The sequence below is a fragment of the Urocampus carinirostris genome, chromosome 8 (assembly GCF_059441175.1).
Source record: "Urocampus carinirostris isolate Australia breed hairy pipefish chromosome 8, RoL_Ucar_1.0, whole genome shotgun sequence".
NCBI lineage: Eukaryota > Metazoa > Chordata > Actinopteri > Syngnathiformes > Syngnathidae > Urocampus > Urocampus carinirostris.
In genome coordinates this window covers 17,684,588-17,707,281 of record NC_142356.1, presented here as the reverse complement: position 1 = coordinate 17,707,281, position 22,694 = coordinate 17,684,588, and the positions used below count along the sequence as shown (strand labels likewise).

General features: G+C 38.3%; 1 protein-coding gene across 2 annotated transcripts in view; it reads right to left on the bottom strand.

Moving 5' to 3' along the window:
* Nucleotides 1-20,911, bottom strand: part of coro2aa (coronin 2Aa) — a 56,646-nt gene extending 35,735 nt beyond the window's left edge. Inside the window, exon 1 of one of the 2 annotated variants that reach the window (XM_088341819.1) lies at nucleotides 20,760-20,911. In XM_088341819.1, the coding sequence (XP_088197945.1) occupies nucleotides 20,760-20,774 (15 nt within the window). In that variant the 5' untranslated portion in view covers nucleotides 20,775-20,911. Of the gene's footprint in view, nucleotides 1-3,614; nucleotides 3,833-20,759 lie in introns of those variants that run through there. The other variant, XM_088341820.1, reaches the window with a different exon arrangement.
* Nucleotides 20,912-22,694: the final 1,783 nt, after the last annotated feature.

Sequence of the window (22,694 nt, the reverse complement as noted above, 5' to 3'; positions counted from 1 at the left end):
GCAAGGGGAATTGAACCTGGGTTGCGGCGGTAAGAGCGCAAAATCTTTACAAATAGACCATCGTTTACATTAATTGACAAGACAAAAGGCACTGGATTTTACCTCATTATCACACTATTTTTATTCCAGTACCAGAGACGAGTGTTAAATAATGGAGAAAACAAAAAGTCGTCCTGAAAGATATAAATAAATGCAAAAAAGCACGACAAGGGAAACAATTCTGGTGTATTTGATGATGAATTGGACTTCAAAGTACATTAAATAATTACACTGTAAATTTTATTTTTGTATTGTGTTCATAATTTATGTTGTCAAGAAATGATTTTAATTGTGGCCATACGTATTCATCAACGTTTGTCATTTAATGCTTAGTTTGAGATGAGAAACAATGAATGAAAATTTTATACCGATTTTTGATCAAAAAATGCGCCTTAAACACAAGTGCAAGCTATACATGAAACAAATGGTAAAATGGTAAATGGTCTGCATTGATTTAGCGCTATTCAAGTCAATGAAGACCTCCCAAAGTGTTTTACAATGTGCTTCACCATTCAAACACACACTCACACACCAATAGGGAGTCAGCAATGCAAGGCGCCTACCTGCTTATTGGGGGCGTTAGGGATTCAGTGTCTTGCCCAAGGATACTTTGACATATAACACGGAGGAGCCGGGAATCAAACCTGCGACCTCTTTATCCCAAGACAACAACAACCGTTTGTACACTAATTGACAAAACTCCAGTCACACAAAATGCTACATAAAAAAGAGCAATGAAACCATGTTGGTATCCTAGTGTGTATGTAAGTTCAAACACAGCCTAAAATGTTTTGATTCTTAAAGTGACAGTGGACATTTTTTGACCACAATATATCGCGGTATCAAATAGTCCAACCGGAAACGAGTGTTTAAAAGCACAAAAATAAAAACTACGGAGACTCAAAGTAACAAAACTGCACTATTTGCCTTTTGCGGGCCTTTTTAGGTACCCGTAGGAGCAATATAGCGGACAAAAAAGTTCACATTCATATGGTAGTTCATATACTGCATTTTTGCTTATTATTTAAATGAATAATTTTTGTTGAAGCAGTGAAAGTTTTACGGCTAGTAGGTTCTAAATAATAAACATTGTCCCTTTAAATAGGTTAACACCAGTGCTGAAAACTGATGAAGGTGTCAAGGTCACAGTAAGGTCATTGGTCGAGACAGGTTGATCCTAAAAGCACTAAGGGGAGTCTTGACCCTTTGTAATAGGATAACTGACAAGCTGATCTGACAGATGCTGCAAAGAGTAAGGGTAGGTAGACTAGAGGATTTCACCACTTTTCAGCCAGGTAACTCAGGTAGTCATTTATTGTCAGCTAAGTTGAATGAAGAATGAGGATTGGTGTCTTAGGGCTTCGATGCAACAGAACGAGGGACCTAGTCAATTAACCCTGTGTGGACAATCAAAATAACACTGAAGGTGGAGAAGAAACTACCCAAGTACTTTAGCATGACTTAAAACTTTCCCATTGTTACCTTTTCATAGGCCCATTCAGTTGTGGTTATTTTGTACTTGTCAGGTTTGGTCATAAATGAATAACTGGTGGCGTCCACCTTTATCCATGATCAGATAAGTGCTTTTTTACAAGCGCACTGCGAAAAGAAAAAAGTCGAACACTGAGAGATGTAATGATTAACATGTACAGGAGGCGGGGCGTGGCTACCTTGATTGAAGAAATTGTACTTTGCAACCGTAACACTTTGAGAACACAATATTTGTATATGTGTAAAGATTGATTCTTAGGAGTGAAGAAATTAGGTGTAAGGCAGGAAGTACTTTAAGGGCACTGAAAGTCTAGTTTTGCTGACAAACAAAAGACCCTGCTAGCTTAAGACACATTGGAAAATATTCGTGACATGTTGAAAATTATCATTGATAGCAACTGTTTCAAAACCTGATACTCACAGGCAGAAACCCTTATATACATCCGTCCATTTCCATCCATAATCTTCACCGCCTATCTTCAGTAGGGTTGCGGGGGTACTGGAGCCCATCCCAGCTAACTTTGGGCAGTGGACACCCTGAACTGGTTGCCAGCCAGTCACAGGGCACACAGATACAAGACAACTCACTCACGCATTCACACCTGGGGACAATTTGGACCGGCCAATTAATCTGACATGCATGTTTTTGGAATGTGAGAGGAATCCAGAGTGCCCGGAGGAAACCCACGCAGGCACGGGGAGAACATGCAAATTCCACACGGGATGGCTGGGGTAGCTGGATTTGAACCCTGAACCTCCACACCATGGAACTGCGCGCTAACCACCCAGCCGCTGTGCCACCCCCCTTATATACAACAAAATATAATTAATTCAAACCAATATTTTCCATATAGTTGAGTCTCCTTCAGAAGTGAAAGAAAAACAAAGCCCTCTTAAAACAATGCCAGCTGATAATGCAAAACACAGTGGGCATTGAAATGATTAGCATTGATAAATGGGTTTCAGAAAAAAAGATATTTGAATAAAAACATGGCAGAGGAATTAGTTTTGTAGGATGGAATACACATCCTTAGGAGGCATATATTCTTTATCCTCCAAAAAGAGGCAATTTTACAGCATCCTAGTGAATAAGAATGTTCGACTCTGCTTGTTTTAAACGCAATTCCAGTATGAGTTTCCATTCAAGAGCTTACCTATATGAAAACACATTTTTACTTATCCTATCTGAAATTTTCATTTTAGATGCATTTTGTGATTTATCAAGGAGTCCATTGCAGTGTAGCACGGACTATTAACAAGGAAAATGTGCTCAATGTCATATTTTTACATACAATATGAGCACCTAGTATTGGTATTGTTAACGCTTGAACGGTACATAAAACCTCACTGTGCTGTATACTGGTTCATAGTATCATTATTTGCCATTGCGTACAATTGAATTGATTCAAGAAGTAGTACAAACGTAAAGTAACTCATGATGACTGTATCATACTAGTGGCTTAAGGCTGAGAAATCAGAGGGAGCAGTCACAATAAATTGAATTACAGCATTAAGGCATATGACTTATCAGTTCGGTGCTCAATGCTGTATTTTCCTTTCTTAGTAATTGCCTATTCTGCTGCTAAGCTACTCCAACTTAAAACCAGAATCTTCCAAATATGTCCAAATCCAAGGCATCCAGTCACATTTGTTTTGCAAATATTTCAAACATGGGAAGAAGTAGTATGCAAAAACAGGCAAAATCCACCTGAGATTTCAGCTCAGAACCATTGACTGTGAGACAAATGTGCTGACCACCAATCAATGGTGCTGCCCCAATTAAAAGGTCCCAGTTTCACCCAAACAAAGTTCAAGACCATAGACGACATCATGGTAATAGTTGAAAACGGCAACTTAGGGATGAGGCCGTGATACAGGTGTGCTTAGGACTACACTACCCAAGTCAGCACCACTCGATTCTGTTTCACCCTGTTCAAGCCCATCCAAAGTTTAACTCCGGGGCAAAAAGTGCAGCTGCAAACTCAAAAGCCAGTAGAGTAAAAAGATCAATAAAACCAACACCAAATTCCACACAGTGACCTGTCACACCGAGAACATAGCGCAGGTAGGAGAATGAGACTCACCCTGACCGAAGGACGGGGATCTCGGTCTGGCTCAGCAGAAAGGGGTCCTCGAGGGACGATCTGTTATGTCTTCAGGGCCAAGCGGATCGGCACGGGCGGGAGAAGAAGCATTGACTTTATCTGCGCTACATCCGATGCCGACGCCGCGTTTACACACAATCGGCATGAAGGCAAATACGTGTGTGAACAAGCACGGGGTGGACAAGTGTGCACACTCCCTTCCAGGGAGAGCGAGGGAGGGGAGTGCAAGGACCAAAGAGAGAGAGAGAGGGAGAGAGAGAGGGAGAGGGAAAGAGATGGAGCCATATCATGAAAGCTCACCCTATCTGTTCAATACTGACATTGAGTTGCAGAAATAACATTGGGACAATAATTAGGTGATTGCAATAGAATTGAGAATAATGTAATAGAGAATAACACGTCATAATGCAATAGAGGGGTTACAAAACTTATTGAGCCTGAAAGCTACTTTTGTGTTAGTGATTAGCATGAAGGGCTACCAGTTTGATATGTACGGTACTTCTAAAATAGCAAGTTAACATATTATTACTACGTATTTACTATGGTATTACAAGGTTGTAATTATTAAATAGGCTCAGCCAACCACTAAACTATCATGTCAGTTAGAAATCAAGTTTCCAGAAAAATCACAAAGGCAAGTTTAAAATTTAGTAGACACTCAAAATAAGGAGAGAAGACATGAATTGATTTTGAACATGCAAGGAAGACAGGAAGAGAAACCTTCAGATAAAAAAGTCAAACATGTTCTAAAAGCCCTCCCCTGAGCCCTTTCTTTCAGTTACATCAGCTAAGTTACAAAAGCAGATCCGCCCAAAGGTTTGCGTAATCAAAGAATAGAAACATGATATGCCGATACTGACAATGATGTATAGGTCCAAACAACGAACAGCAGTGTCAAAATAACGAACTGGCATCATATAAAATCTCCTTTTTAAATGTCCAGTATTAAAAAAACGAATACAATATTTTTTATTCCACCCCTAAACAGTCCAACATGAGCGAGGATAACTTTCTGATCTGTAAATGCAAGATTTAAAAAAAAAATATATATTTTTTTTTATTTAAAATGACAGACGCCCATCCATGTTGTCTCACCCTTTCATTTCCATTAAAAAAAAATTTTGAAAATTTTATTTTGTGTTGCGTCACAATGGAGTTTCTTCTTTCATTGGACTTTATTTTACAAAACTATAGGACCCTGTCAAGATCTGGCGCAAATCTGGGGGGAGTGGCTGGAGAGCGCCCACTTGCACCTAAGCAGCACCCACACCTGAAATACATTAGCTGATTGTCATGTCAGTGCCATTGCCGTATCAGGTTTTTTTTTGTTTTGTTTACGGTTGACATTTTGCTTGCTGTTTTAAGACCAGTGGTTTGTTTTTGTTTGTTACTGTGTTCCTTATTTTTTAGGACGGCATTACCTAATAAGGATTTGGGCTTGTAAAGCCAAAGGCTATAACTCACCCGTTAGCAACAAAGACAACACAAGCAGGTGTTTTCCAGACAAAATACAGTCAGTAGGCTAATCACGAGCGACAAAGTCAGGCCGTCGGAAGGTCAGCATCAAAAGACAAGAGCTTGTTCTCACAGCACAGAAATAGCTAACGAGCTGTTGTGTTTTTCACAGAAGCTAGCTAGGTATTATCTTAAGTCAGACTTGTGGTGTATCTAACTATTAGTCCGGTGGAGCAACATCTCTTTAGACTTGTTAGCTCTTGTCCTGACGTTGTAGTGGTCAATTAACTTCCACCCACACATTCAGGCACTTAGATATTTAGCACTTAGCCAAATGGAAGGAAATGCAGCTTGACTGGAAATGTCTTTTCAATCTTGGCAATTTAACAAGAAGTCAAAAACCATCATAATCATTTCTGCTATCATAAAACAAAATAAATCTAAGACTAACATGTTCAAGTATAACAACTTGTATAGGACTGGTCTAGTTTCTGGTTCACTTACCCGAGGAGGCAGACAAAAAATGTTTCGCCAGGCAAAACGATTAAAAATAAAATTTTGCGATGTTATTTCAAATAACAGAATACGTCTCTGAGATGCTTGTCACCCTTTGGTCGACATCAAATAAAATGCTGATCTACCATTGATATGCCATTGGCTGAAGTACCTCCCACAATACCTTTTCCTTTATTAAAGTCCGAATCTCATTTGAATTCGTAATTACTTTTTGAATTGGCGATACAACTGTATTCCTTTACTGTATTTATTCACTATAGGTCCGAGGCTTGCGTCGATGCTAAAGGGAGAAGCAAAAACATGATAACTGTGGAAACTAAGCTTGTGGATATCAAGAAATATGAAGAAGGGACACAATACACTACCTTCTCTAAGTTTCATTGTTATAACCAATGGTCTAATTCCTGGTGCACATCCTTGAGGATGTTTCACCAGACATGACGCCACTCCACGGACACAATAGTCCGCTTGATCGCCAAAGAACTACAGACTTTAAATGAAAGGTTCGGTTTCGTCATTTTGACGGCTAAAGTACAGCGTGTCAGCGTGATCTCACCGCTGATACGCCCCTGCGTTCGGCAAGCCCGTGCAACGCGGCCCATTCCATTGGCACCCACGAATACCTCAACACGTACGCGGCATGATCTCACCATCACAGCTAACAAGTTAGCAGCCCGCTAACAGCTTACTGGAATAACATCAGAGGAAAACAGTGGATACATACAAGTAGGTTTCATCCAAGAATGTCACTAGGAGTATGTTTGATGACTACATACAAGAGGAATGGTACATAAGATTTTTTTTTAACAGAAAACAACACTCTTAACATTCACACCTTTACAGCAAAAAGTCCAGTTATAAAATTGAGGGAAAAAAAAAAAAAAACGATGTTTTTAAGTCAAATTATTATTGTTGTTTCTTCTAGCAGATAGTTGGTTTACTTGTTTACACATTCAGTGCCATTAACGACAATCAAATATCCTTTTGTATTTAAGTAGGCTGGCGGTAAAATGTTATTTTTTTCTTATTTTAAGAATGTTTTAACATCATTTTGAGATTAAAATATATTTTTTAAATAGCGAAAAGGAATATTTTACTTTACTACAAGTATTTATTTATTACAAGTGTAATTGGTCACGACTTGGAGTGTCAAATTTGTGGCCTACGGGCTAATTGCGGCCCGCAGGATGAGCGATAGTTTTTATTGCAGAAAACCCAATGCAGCTGAGCCTAACCTAGGTAGCCCCCCAGTAAATTGAGTTTGAGACCCACTGATCTGGACAATACCAAATAAATTCCTCCTCCACAGATAATTTGGTTTATTTCAAGTACTTATTCTTTTTTTTCTTACTTTATTAAAATGTTACCCTTTTTTATTTGTAATAAAAGAAAATACAATAGACTCCTGGGATGCAGCATTTCTTCTGCCGCTTTTTACAGTATTTTCCTCACTCTACATCAACAACAACTTATTTTGCTTGCCTAAAAACATAAAACTCAAACTTTGGAGTCTCTGTGGATATGACGAGTTACGTCAAGTCTGTTATAAAATGCTGCTCTGATATTGGTTTGACGATTTAGATACACTATTGGCTGAACTATCCCCCACAATGCTTTTCTCTTCATTAGTTTCAGAATCTTATGAGCTCTCTTCCAAAAAACTTCGTAAGTTGGCAATACAATTTTATTTAACATGTGCCCAAGGCGCACTGCGGCGCAGTGGTTAGCGCATGTGCGGCACAGTTCTAAGGTCTTGGGAACCTCCTGTGTGGGTTAAAATCCAGCTACCGGACTTCCTGTGCGGAGTTTGTATGTTCTCCCCGTGCTTGCGTGGGTTTCCCCTGGGCACTCCGGTTTCCTCCCACATTCCAAAAACATGGCCGGTCCAAATTGTCCCTAGGTGTGAATGAGCGAGCGGGTTGTCTGTCCCTGTGTGCCCTGCGATTGGCTGGCAACCAGTTCAGGGTGTCCCCTGCCCACTGCCCGATGATTGCTGGGATGGGCACCAGCACTCCCACGACCCTGCTGAGGATAAGCGGTGCAGCTAATGAGATGAGATGAAAGATGTGCCCAAGGCTTGCAAATATGCGAAAGGAAGAAAAAAACATGATAACCAAAGCTTGTGATTGACAAAACATATGAAGATTTGAAGCAAGGCCATGACAAAATCAGTTTGATTTTGAATGTGCTGTTGCCATCTTCTCCTCCTCTCTGCACTCATCTGCTACTCGACTTGACCAGCTCAAGTAACATCACACCGAAGGCAGATAAAATGTCATTTTTCTTTTACATGTACATTTATTTATATTATTTTATCATGTATTTCACCTTCTCTGGCTATATTATATACCATTATATATTTCTATATTATTTTAATGTTTTTCTTTGGAGTACGGGGGGTTTACAACACATTGGCTAACTACCATAGTTTTCTATCCCCTACCGTATGGCAATTTTGCTTTTCCCACGTCAGAATGGATTCATGTTGTATTTGTATTCAAAGTATTCTTCTCATTATTTTACTAAGTTTTAAAATATTTTTTTCTGGTAAAATAAGTGAAAAATACCTGGCTGGAGTTTTTTGCAATTGGAACAGGAATTTATGTTGTTGCAATGTACAGTATAGACGAATTAAATTATTTTTAAAAAGTCCACACTTTGAGGCTTTAGTACTTATTTGGAACCCAAATGTCAAAACATCAATGTATGCAGGCTATCCACTCTAGATAAGCATCCTTGAATTCATGCAGCCTGCTAAAAACTAGCCATAGCGACTGTCGTCAAGGTGAGTTTCACTTTCCGTTGCTCAAGGGCGGGGCAGGGGCCGAGATTATCTTGGCTGGTCTTTACAATGCGCTGAGCTTCCATGGTAAACAACACACGCACCGCTAATCAGATCTCCCCCATCAGCTCATTGCATTAATGCCTGCGATACTCCACACACAGGAAGTTCTGGCTAGCCGCGGTCCTAATAGCACTTGGAGAGCTAGCTATTATATATATATATATATATATATATATATATATATATATATATATATATGTATATACACACACATATACAGAGATCAGTTTCCCGAATCACCTGCGAAAAGTAAAAATCTGCGAAGTAGCGTCGCACTTTCATAAAAGCCTGCAAAGGGTTAAACTTGAATCGAGATTACATCATGACTGTCGCAAAAAAACAATTGTAGATCTACAAATAATAACACAAAAAATAATTGCAGTTGAATTAATGATTTTATTGTCATTAAACAAAAGTAAAACAAAATTGGAGGGCTTCTTTCAGTCTAAAAAAAAACAATCTAGAGAGTGGCTGACTAGCTGCGTGCTAGCATTGGGTGTCCTCAAATCTACGTGGTGATTAAAATTAAACCGTCCCGATAGTAGCGGTTTCCCACAAGTTGTTGCTCCAAAAAATCTGTTTTATGGCTAATGGATGTTGGCAAGACACAGGGTTCGTAGCAGTGGCTTTAAAGAGTTGTCCTAGACATCAGCAGTAGGCTCTTGCCCTCTTCCAGACGCTGCCCATGTCACTTTTGGAATCTGATAATAATCCCATGGAGCACCGGCTGGTGATCACAATTTCGTTGCGCTCTTCTGATTTCCCTCAAGAGTCAAACTTAATTGTTTTATTTATTTTCAATGTAAAAGCTAGCGGTCGCTATGCTTCCTAGATTGTTTGCGGAGGCAGCGCGTTTGACAGTTTACACCAACCTATTAGTCGTGAACACTGTCACACCTACCCAACGGAGCACCCTACCAAACTGTACCTGCGGCGTGCTGTTTAACAGAACACAATGCACGATACAATGATATTAATGACTATAGAGACAAAATCAATTCAATTCAAAACCTGTGGAGTGAACTTGCAATAACCAAAACTCGAAGAAGCGAGTGGTCTCTGTATATATGTTTATAATTTAGTTCCATATTCTTTTTTTCTTTGGCCAAACCAAATTGTTACTACACCTTGAAATGATTGTTTTTGACTATTTTCGTTTCCTTTGGACTTTCAATGAAACCTTGTTTATCGCAAGGTGATGTTATGTTCCAAAAAGAACCAAGGACAGGCGAAATCTTGAAGTAGATACCATATATACCTGCATCTAACCCAAATTTAAAACTTTTAAATACAACACTGAAATAGACGGGTTGACTCACATGTGCATATTACAAATTTAACACAAGGGGGGCGTAATATAGGCGGACCCCTCATGTCAGGCTCTCTCTTAGTTTATCATAAATCAGACTATCTCGCTGACTCAGGGGCTTCGCCTGGCCCCCGTATCTCAGCCTCCATTTTCTGTCCACAATGGCCCTCAAATGTTGTGTGCCCTCAAGCTCCGACCTGCCCGATCTCTTCTTGTTGTCCAGTCAACCCGTTTTATCCTGATTGTTTTTGAAAGGGACCAGATCTCATTTTATTGTGATTTAGTGTGTTTTATTGCTTTTCTTGCCCATGATAATGAGTCCTATAAAAGTTAGTGATAAGGGCAAGAAAAAGTATAAAATTCTGACAACGATCAAGTCAAAAATGGAAATGGTTGTAAAAATGTTGTACGAGTTTCTGCCATTGAAACGCTAATTAAATGTACAGTAAATGAACAGTAAAAGAAGCAGCGTGACTGTTTAGCCAATCAGAATGCAGAACACAATGCACAATGAAAATCAGTGGAGTTTTGAGACAGTAAATAGTGAACCATGTTATAGCGAAGGTTCATTGTACTGTACTAACTTGTACTGACTTGTACTTTCCTGCGTAATAAAAAAAATCAAAATAACTACCCTGCTTTCAAGAAAACCTATGTTTGGATTTCATTTTTTCCGTTTTAAATGTTATTATCTACAGTCCCTAGTTAAATATCTTGCTGTGAGCTACTAAATGAGACAATATGCTGCCAATTAGCCTAGCAAGCAATTCGTTGCCCCAGTTATTTAAGAATTGGAAAAAAAAATCACAATAAAAAAATAAAAGGAACACAAGAGTAAAAAACAACAAAGAAAAATGACTTTGCATTTAGCCAACACTTATCAAACCTCAAAACAACACAACAATAGATTTTTGTTATACGCAAAAACAAAACACTCGGGTTCATTCTAATATAGTAGACATACAGTTTTTCTCATGAATAATGTATCAGAAGACGCATACCCATCTGCTGCTAAACAGCAAGGAAAGTTTAAATAAATAATACCTAAGAGGATAAAATGAGTTAAAAGCTCCTCCTCGAGAGGCCTAATAATAAAACATTAATTGACTTGTCATTATCAGAAAATTAAGTGAGTGCTTTTTTTAAAAAATAACTTTATTTAAACTAAATTGTGTTTGATAGGAAATATACGGCTGCATTTGGACACAGATTGACCCTGGACCTTATTCAATCTTGTAAATTTGTGTTCATAACTAAAGCTATATAGTCACATAAGGCATATGTACTATTTCTATAAATATTTTTATCTGGCATATGCTGTAAATGTTAGGGTTTTTAATGTTGCGTTTATAACAATCTTTCAATTATTTTATTTTTTTCTTGACGACCAATCCACAATAACATCAGTCAAAAATATTCATTATTAAATATTAAATATAGAAATTTAGAAAATATTTATTGTTGAGAGACTGGCTGCCACGAGCGGCTGCCTTTTCCAGCAGCTGCCCTATTGTTTTATTGTCTGCTCCTATCTTCGGTGTCTTTTCTTCCCGTTTTTACAACTACACTATGGATTACTTCTATCCTATGGACATGGGTTTTAACGCACAAGAAATGCGTGTATTCAAGGAATTTCAACTCCTTGCCCTGAAGAATTCTCGTGCCGGCGTGATGAAGGGGCCTATCGTGGAGGAAAAGCCGGAGCTAGCGAAGCGGCTAGCGGCGTTATAAGTCTTCGGTACCATCCGTAATCATGGTAAATGCGAACTCACGACCAAATAAGATCATCGAGTGCTGGTGGAAAACATCGAAGCGCACAGGGAGCGCAGTTGCTGTGTTTGCGGAAACGTGGCTCACGTTTAGCATTCCGGACGCTAACGTGTAGCCACCCGGAGCTACCCGGAGCAATCCGGCTTCAACGCCGCTAAACAGAGACACGAAAGCCGGGGGGAATCGGAGAGGAGGCGGACTTGCTAACACGAGGTGGTGTATCCCTGGATTTTCACAAAGAAAAGTTTTCCATCTGCCGCAGGAATGTCGAATTTTTGGACTGGCGTGACGTCATCCACTTCGCTACAAGCACCCCTAGGGCATCATGTTCATCTGTTAATAAACAACAGGGTAGACTGCTGGAAGTGTGAATTTCCCTACGGGGATGAATAAAGTATCTATCTATCTATCTATCTATCTATCTATTTCAAGGATTTGAACAATAGTTTAAAGGAAGGTGTCAAACTTTCGTTTTACGCTGTTCAACCATTTACAAGATCTCACTACTAACTTTTCCGATTAAATGTAAACATCCAGATTTGTACAATATTATATCAACTTTTTAAACATCAGCCTGTCAATTTCTGAGAAAACTAACATGCTATGTTGCCATATTTTTGCTACAGATACTTAATGGAGACAAACATAGCAACAGTTTATTATGTTGTTCTCTAGTTCTGCCATACTTAAAATATTGTGCAGAAATCTGGGGCAATAATTACAGAAGTTCACTACAGCCCGTGCAATTAGAACCATACACAGGGTAGGATATCGGGATCATACTAATATTTTATTCCTGAAGTCCAAATGATTATAATTGGATGAATTAGTAAATGTTTTCACCTCACAACTGTTATTTAAGGTCAACAAAAACGTGGTGCCAGAGAACATCCGAAAATTATTCACTCGGAAAGAGGGAAGTTATAACTTAAGGGGCTGTAGTAAATTCAAAATCACCAAGGTGAGAACCATCAGGAAAAGTATGTGTGTGTCTGTGTGTGGAGTTAAACTTTGGAACAATTTACAAAACGAGATCAAACAATGTCCAACTATTCATGTGTTCAAATTAAAATACAAAAAACATTACTGGCAGAATACAGAGACAAAGAAAAGGGGGTATGAGTGATACTAGAGATTGGAAATACTGCGTTTACAACTATAGTTAACCTTGTTGTTATTGTTACTATTATTATATCATAACTGTTATTATTGCTATTGCTGTTACTACCAATGATATTTAGTGACTAGTAGCATTATAACGTTAATAGATGGGTACTACGATGATTAGTGTATAAAATGTGACTTGTTATTATTATAATTATTGATATCCGACCTATGTGATATGTATAACCGTGAGATTTTTTTTATTAGACACAAAAGAGGAGCTATCTGTAAGATGTAATTAATAGGGAAGATGAAGGGGTAGGGAAAATAAGCGTCTGCTTCTTACTACCCCTTTTCAAACATGTTATGTTAACATTATTTTTGTTGTTGAGACATTGTTTATGCCCTGTTTTTTATCTTATAATGTTTATTCATTCAGTAAGCATTTGTTGAACTTCTACTTTTGCTTTCTTTTCAGCATGAGACGGTAGAAATCCACACCCTTCCCTTACACAGAATTCCAACATGACTACTGAAAAACAAAACTATTCGGAAAAATTAGTAGTCCATTAATTATTAGTTTAACCACTAATTGATGAAAATGGCACACTGTCACAAAATATTTATACTTTTTTAGCAAGGTTTAGTAAACTATACTTAGTTAGAGCAAAAAAAAAAACAATGAACTTGAGGTGCGGGTATTCGCATCAAAATGAAGCACTTGAAACTTTCCACCATTTGGATGCTCAAGGCCTGATGATCTGATCCGATTACTTTGCTCTTTTCCTCTCCCAAAAACACCATCTGAAATGAGCGTCATAGGACTACAGACTTTTTTTTTTTAATTTAAAATAATCCTTTGGCTGTGTGGGTCACGTGGGAGTAACGTCAGATAATCCGCTGTGGCACAGCTGTTAGGTCGTGAATAACCTCACAAGCAGCGGTGATGATCAAGTCAACCTAAGGCAAACCGCTTCTAAATGAAGTCATATTTTGGTCAAAATTTAAGATGGAAATACTAGAACAGTAGACCCCCTGGATACAGCAATCCCGCCTTGCGATTTTTTCACTTTACAGTGTGAAATAAGACGTTTTTGGACCTTTTTCATGGCATTTTCCCCACAATAAGACATCAACAACTTATTTCCATTCCATGACCAAAGCGGACTCTGAAATATATATATTTTTAAATAAAAATAATTATTTCTCACCTTTCCAAAGCCTCGCGTCTAGATTGATATAAGTAAGTGTGACTTTTAATGGAAAACACAGTATTGTCTAAGTGACCCCAAACAGCAGTGTATATTTATTTATGTTATTTAATAATATACATGTATATTACACATAAGTAGTAGGGCTGCGCAATTTCGGAAAAAAAATCTACCAGTACTGCAATTTCGATGAAATTTTCAAAAAGTGCATTTTCTGTGCTCGTTTCGTTTGTAGATAGTACGTACTTAACTCTCCTGTTGTCTTAGGGTCAAAATGACACACTACTGTGTTGTAAAAAAAAAACTTCACCTTAAATGATGACTTTTCTAGTATTAGACCGAACAGTAAAAAAAAGGAATGTTTTTAATTCACATTTTTATGTAAGCTGTAAAAAAGTACGAAAATTGAGACAGCAAATTATATTGACATGCTTTAACCTTAAGAAAATTGCACCCTCTTCTGGGGAGCTTTGTAATTAATCCTTGAAAAAAAAAAACGCTGTGCCTTGTGATTACAAAATCGCAGTATGTCACAACACCAAATCGATTACATTTTGGTTAATAGTGCAGGCCTAATTAGCAGTAGTACTTACTACATAGTATTTTGTTATTTTCTGAATACCAAGGGTTTGGAACATATTAGCTATACTTAACCATAGGTTTCTATCCCCAACTATGGGCAATTTTACTTCAAGATCCCCCTTCAGAATGGATTATTGTTATATCCAGGCGGTCTATTGTAATACAATTTTCTTAAGGCAGTAAAACAATTTAGAGTATTTTATTTTTCTAATGAGATTAAATAAAATGTCAGTTAATTTGAGCATTGTTTGCAATAATAAGTGATGCCTACAATTCGATCTGATGTTTGTAGTCCTAGAAATGTTTTTGGGGGAGGGGGATGCTTCTTTAGTGGCAGGTTTTCATTGCATAGCTAGAAACATGAGTCATATGTTGGACAAAGAGTGAGAATGTGAGGTATGTGTTAACATCTCACTACATAACATGCCTCACGTATCAACCTTTACAAGCATGCGTTATCATTTATCTGCTTCTTCTTCAGCTTGAAATTATTAAGTGTATATTACTTGACTGGTTGGGAGATGTCCTGAATTTTTTGCTCTCTGAAGACAACCCCCACATCACATACACATGCATAGTTAGGCTAACATCACACCTTTGACTCATTTATTGCAATGAGACATGTCTGCACCGGTTTTTACAAAAAATAAATAAGTCCTGACTCAGGGATAATCGAAGGCTTGACAAACGTGTTCAAACCAATGCCTGAGATGACAAACGAGTGAGTTTCTTTTGGCAAGAATTGTAGCATTAGAGTCATGAAGGATAAATAAAGATTTTTTCACTTTAGGCTTTTGATTCATATCTTAAAGGGACAGTGTCTTCTATTCAGCGCCTCATAGTGGTAAAAAAGAACTTCATTAATTAAAATAGAACAATATTGATTTAAATACAAAAAAATCATATAAATGTGTGTGTTTTTTAAAATACTTGTAGGTCTAGAAATGACCATTCATTTGACATAACATGAGGCTCACCTAGAGGGAGCAATCCTGCTACTACGGCTACCCCCAAAAAACTAAAATCTTGTGAAAGGCTGTGCAAAAAAAAAAGAAGAAAAATGGTGCAATTGAGTTACTGAGTCTTTGTAGTTTGTATTCTTCCTGGTAGCACTCGTTTTTGGTTGCAGGGCACAATGTGGCAACATCTAATTGTCAAATAAAACCAACATCCCTTTAAAAGGGATTTATATGACCATGCCTTTTACGCAGAACACAGTAAAGGACATATGCCAGTCAAGTGGGGATTTTATCTGACATGATAAACATGACTTGACTTGATCGGCAGAGTGGCAGAGATGTTTGTGTCATTTTCATTAAAAGTCGCGCAAAAAACGTACTTCAATTTTCTGTCAGAGAGTGTTAGAATTTTTTATCGAAACAATAGAAAAAAATGTAAATGATGCAAATATACACATTTTTTTTTACAAATACACACACATAAGGTGCCCATGAAATGCTTATAAAATTATTCATGAATACATGCACTATAAAAGTATAAATTATTATAAACTATTACTCAAATACCCTAGTTTACACTAAATTTAGGATGTTTTATGCCCACGTTTTCTAGACGCGATACAACACACTGTAAAACAAAACCTTTGTTTTTCTATTTATACATAAAAAGAACTACAAAAAAATACAGTAAAAAAATAAATCAACATACCCAAATTTTGGCTGCCAAGACAGATAATTTAACTCTTTTCAAAACACAAATAGGAAAATTATTAGATATTATGTTTTTTGTAGTGCAGTGGTTAGCGAATTTACCTATCGTGCGAAAGGTCCCCCGGTTCAAACGTTATATAGGCTTTGGTGCTGCTATTCAGTAAGTACCAGGCATCTGGGAATGATTTCAGGATGACAAATCCCCACTAGATGGCATTAATGGCATTGGATCAGATCTTTGTCAACACACTTAGTGCTTAGTTATTCTTCCTGTATCCCCCGTATGACACCCTTTAGCAGTGTGTAGGAAGCCCATATGCCAAATATGTGCAGTGTGGTCAGAAAAGCGGAGATATAAATACAAACAGTTAACACGTCAAAGCTTTTTTGCTTCTAAAAAAATATGACTAAGACTCTTCATCATCTTTGGGACGGACTTAGATGACGTTTCGTGCACGTCCGCGATCGCCATAGCGCCCCCAATCATGCAATACCTTCAACGGAACCATTGGGGGCTAAAAAGTTCTTGCAAAGTTCATGCATCGTTCATTCATAAGTTCACTGTTCTTGCAATAAAATAATCACAAAAACATATTTTTAAAAAAAGTACCGAAGTGAAAGCTCTGCTTGAAATTCATCCTTTTTAAAAAAAAGACATATTTCTTGGAAACGAGTATTTTCAAGAAAAAAAAATCAACTGTTGTTTACGGATAAAAGCTATAAACATACTTTTTTTTAAAGAAAGATGAGGGTTCAAGCTTTTCTTTCATATGTCCAACAGCTGTATCGCTGCAGAACTACATTTTTTAGTAGGCCTTAAAAAATGAGTCAAAATGGTAAACATTGTCTGGCACCTGAGTTAAAAACCATTATATGATTCTGAAAATGCTCGCCATTCCCCCAAAATCTCTATTTTTTTTTAAATGTAATCTCATAAACAACAAAGAAGAACACCAAATTTACCTGGTTTTACCTTTCACACAGAAACCCGCAAAATGCCCATCACTGACTCATCTTTAAGTGAAAGAACTGCAATGCATTCACGATACTGCTGCTGTTTTGGTTAGCGACAGAGTTCAAAACAGGTAAAACATACAGTAGACCAAAACTGTACACAACTCTGCTTCTCTCACCAGCGGCTGTAGTATTAGCGTCGGGTCATTACACCGTCACGCCGCTCGGTCTTTTGTCTTAAGTATGTTTATGTGAGCAAGGGGGCACAATGGGGACCCCCAAGCTTCTACCCCACTGCTGGCCGCGCTGAAAACAACATAACCCCCGCGGGGACGAGAGAATGGATGTCATGAACACGTTGTCAGTACAAGTTTAGCGAGCAAAGCGACCCTTCAAATGCAAACAAACAACTTTTGTCAAACTGCTCTACAAGTGTTTTGTAATCAAAACAGAGCAAATTGTGATACAGAGGTTTGTGGGAAATAAGTATAATGGAGTTGATTCCTTAAGCAGGGATCAGAATGGAGATTTTCATTTTCAGCTGAAATAGCCAGGGTCCAGGAGTAAAGCATCCCTGCTTAAGTCATTTTCTTCTAATTTGAAAACGTGATGGTAACAGCTTCCATAATATCATCCAAAATAAGAGAAAACTGTAAGAAACTTGAACACTTGAGTGTTTCCTTTTCAAAGGAGACAGCGTGTATTACGTATGTACGACTAGATGCTGGGGTAGTGTGTTGTCAGTGCAACCGCAATTGAATGCTAAAAAGCGGGCGGGGGAACGCATCTTTATATGATAGTTAATATATTTTGCTCATTATTTAAATCAACTTCGTTTTATTTTTTCGCCCATTAAGTGGTGCTTTAAGAGGCATTTTGTATTATTTAGTGAAAAATAAAAAAACATGAACTATCATATGACTGTGAATTTTTAAATACCCATAGGTTAAGAAATTTGTATTCATTTTCCAGGCTCGCTTTGATGCCGTGACTTGTTCTAAAAAACTGCTCTGAACATTAGACACACACATAAACAACAAATGTAATATCACCCTGAGTGTTTCAGTCAAAAATTCATGTGTCATATTTGACCTGAATCTGTCCTTTCAAACACACGTTAAGAATATTACTAGAACAGCTTTTTTTCTATCTTCGCAACGTTGCTAAAAGTCGCCCTATACCGTCTCAGTTGGATGCGGAGATTATAATTCATGCGTTTGTTACCTACCGTCTCGATTACTGTAATGCAATACTCTCCGGTCTCCCGAAGTCTAAAATCAAGAGCCTTCAGCTGGTACAAAATGTTGCAGCAAGGCTTTTAACTAAGACAAGAAAGTTTGATCACATTACCCCGATTTTAGCTAACCTGCATTGGCTCCCCCGAGCTTAGGATGTGATTTTAAGGTTCTGTTGGTAGTACAAAAAAAATAATGCATGGACTTGCTCCCTCATATCTTTCAGATTTAATTTCCCCCTATGTTCCGATCCGGAGCCTTCGCTCTGAAAATACTGGTCTACGAGTGATCCCAAGAGCCAAGAAGAGATCCGCAGGTTAGAGAACGTTCTCCATTCTGGCCCCAGTGCTGTGGAATGCTCTTCCCCTGAGATTCGATCTGCAATTTCAGTGGAAATGTTTAAATCTAAACTTAAAACTCACTTCTATTCTATAGCATAGGAATAACCTATATTTTATGTTGACATTATCTGTGTATTATTTGTTATTGCAACATCCATTGCAGCCTGGTCCTCCTGTAGGGAGGACCAGGCTGCTGTCCAGTTCTTTCTTCATTTTCCTCATGTTGAGGTTTTTTAGTTTTTTTTTTTTAGTTAGATCAGGGGATGGTGTAATGAAAGTCCGTGGTTTGCAATAATCTGTGATCGTTGCAGCCCTTTGAGAGTCTTTGTGATTAAGGGCTATACAAATAAACATGACTTGACATGATTGTTTGCCATCTTGGTGCTGACGGAACTCCACAAAAAAGACAAATGGTTTGGTCACTTTGAGTCTCCGTAGTTTGTATTCTTCCTTTGGCTTTAAGGTTGCACTACACAATAGAGAAACATCTAGTGGTCAAATATTTTACATTGTCCCTTTAAAACTCATCTGAAAAGGACGCACTAGAGCAGACCTGGGCACTCCGGTCCTGGAGGGCCATATGTTCTGCATGATTTTTGAGGTTTCTCTGATCCAATACAGGTGATTCCAATCACCAGTATCGTTAACGAGCACTTGCTAGCTTGCTAACGAGGTTATAATTTGTATCACCTGAGTTAAAGAAGAGCAAACTTCAAAATCTGGCAGGACGTATGGGCCTCCAGGACCGGAGTGCACAGGTCTGCACTAGAGGGAGATGTGATCAGACACCCGTTAATTTATTAGGTTTTCCCTGTATTTTATACATTAACAATTTTTTGCACAGGGAAAATATATATTAAAAATTATATTTTTTTTCAAAGACTGATCTCATCATGTCCATTTCGGCTTTAATCCAAATCGTCTCGGTCAGTACTAACAGGCAATAACGACATCGTTTATTGCTAATAATGTCGCAGTACATTAGCAAATGTTATCCTTGATCAAGCATTTTTTACTTGGTAAATGAAATAAACTTGTGTACACAAATAATTATATTCATTCTACATTGTCTGTTTTGTAGTAGGTAGATGCTGTGTTGTGTTGTAAGGTTTATTAGCGCTTAATAAGGGGAATTTGCAGAGGTTATCAGGTATGGTATCAGCATATAAACTGGTATCGTTATTCACCTCTATTAGTATGTGTGTATTTTTATGTAGCACTATTTAAATACTAAGGCAGCACGGCGTCGCAGTGGTTAGCGCATGTGCGGCACAGTTCTGAGGTCTTGGGAACCTCCTGTGTGGGTTCAAATCCAGCTACCTGACTTCCTGTGCAGAGTTTGTATGTTCTCCCTGTGCTTGCGTGGGTTTCCTCCAGGCACTTCGGTTTCCTCCCACATTCCAAAAACATGCATTTCAGGTGGATTGGCCGGTCCAAATTCTCCCTAGGTGTGAATGAGCGAGTTGTCTGTCCCTGTGTGCCCTGCGATTGGCTGGCAACCAGTTCAGGATGTCCCCTGCCCACTGTCCAGCACCCCCGTGACCCTACTGAGGATAAGCGGTGCAGCTAATGAGATGAGATGAGACTATTTAAATACTGTATATCAACACGTTACATTGGGTATTTATGTATTATATTCTTTTTACTTTATTATTGTTTTATTTTCAACACAAGGATACTGCTGGAAGTCTGAATTTCCCTACGGGGATGAATAAAGTATCTATATTTATCTAGTATCTGCTTATGCCCCAAATTCCACTTTACAGCTGAAGTGGTACTCAAATCACTACTGCTCTGTTCACATTTAACGAAAATAAATTTTATTTCATGAATCGTAAAAAAGAAAAAACTAAAGCCAGCGTCGTAGACTTGTGTTAAAAGGCGCCCCTCCTCTATAAAACATGAGATAAAGTGAGATTTTTAGAATCATTTACAAAAAAACATGACGCCATCAAAACACCCAAAAACTCGCTTTAGTAGCCTTATTCAAGCACTCGCGTTATATTTTATTGACCTCTCCAAACAAACCGGGCTCCAAAGTTAGCTAGCCCACATGAAACGGATGTTGTGGGGGGGAAGCGCTCACGAACACCTGCCAAGATGTCGTCTAAGGATGAAGACTCCAAACTTACCTTTGTGACGGTCATGCAGTGCTGAGAGCGACGGACAGCGGTACCAGCCCGCTTCCCGGGGAATGGCACCGTGGGCAGCGGGTTCCCAACTAGCGGACAGCCGGTGTCGTCATGGTGCTCGGCGGCGGTCCCGCACGAAGTCGCGTCCTGGAGCTTAGACGCTGCGGAAGGGGGGAGGGTGGCGGAGGATGGAGATGAAAAGCATAGAGAGGAAAGGGAGAGAGTTACGGATGAAGGGTAGGGCGAGGCCTCTTCTGGTATCGTTCTAATTAATTATTTAAACCGACTTTCCAAATAAAAGGCACATTAGGGTGTTAAGAACATTCGTGTGGAATAGTTTTTATATACTGTACACCCAATATGTTGTGAATTATAGACCACTAATGCAAGCAATCCTTTACTAACAAGAGCATAAAGCACGTTAAATGTTGTTACCTTTTCATTACATGACAATAACAACATCAACTACAGAATAAGGAAATTGTGGATTATTGGTTAAAGTACTGATGAAGTTTCAGAACTAAAGTTTTGCCCCCATGATTCAGATCCAGTTATCAGGTCTAGCTCATCTCTTAAGAGCAGGGTGACTCTTTACACCGAAAAACAATGGAAATCAGATGATGAAGGTGCTGCATCTGAGTCAAATCAGGCGGCTTATCCTGCTACAGGTAACCATACAAACCAATACTATCTCTTTTATAGGGGATGGGGGTTGAAATGGCCTGGAAAGAGATGGGCACCGCCAGGCTGTACTTGCCCAGACACACCACAGGAAGTGGTAAACCAATGATCCTGGTGAAACACGGCCGAATTAATGGGAATGAAAATGTATGACTTGAAATATTTTAATGCTTGATAAGCCGGAAAACATGAAATAAAAACTACTTAAATCTTTGGACAAAGTAATGAAAGCACTAACAAGAGTATTAAAGTACTGAAAATATCCAAGAGTAGTGAAACACAAGAACAAAGTGACAATCAAATATAATTTATTGTAATTGAAACGTGAAATGAAATTAAAAAGTGCAATCTGATTGTTCATGATAATTTAAAATAGAATACCACAGTGCAAATTAATGTTTTAAAGTTGGGGTGTATCGTTTGTAGTGTCCCTAAAAAAAGTTGAAACTGAATATTTTCTCTATTAAATATGTATTAACAATGCCCCACTTTGCTAATGGAGCTGATATGCTTTATTCTCCACCATGCTATCTACTTTTATCTCACTTTTAGCAAAGCAGTTTAGGGGGGTAAGCCATTAAGTGGGAGGGTCGGGAAATGCTCAAGAGTGATATTATGCCTGTACCCCACAGGTTTTTTTTTTGTTTCTATTTGTTGGTGTAGCATGAAAATGGTAAAAGAACCCTTCTTCAATTACCGTCCAAATGCCAATCCAAACCAAAATGAAGATAAAAAAACCATGAGTTTATTCAAGCGCGCCTAAGAAATGTGCATACTTGCACGCATCATGAATGAGCTGACAGAGCTGCATTGGTGACACAAGCCAGATGGCGGCCGAGAGCGAAAATGTTCCAAATCATCTCTAGCTCTTTTAAGGGTAATGGCATATTCACAAATAATATTAAAAATAAAAATGAAATCAATTTTCGAATCTGTTAACTCCCCTCAATTGAAATAAAAGGTCATCTCATCTTCGGCTCCCAGTTAATCTGTGATGTCATTCCTTGCAGAGGATAAGTAAAATCTACCCCCAAATATCGAAACATCTGATTGCTAACAAGGAGCAAACTAGACAATATTATATTAGTTATAAGACAAGCGGAAAAAACAGGAGAGGAGAAGTCACAATCACCTAAGAATGAGGCGAAGTAAAAAAAGGAATGCCTGCTGTACACGATAGCAGGTAAACTTACCTTTTGATGATCAACTCAGACAAAAAAAGCCCCCCAGCAACACGGTAAGCAAATTTCCAAT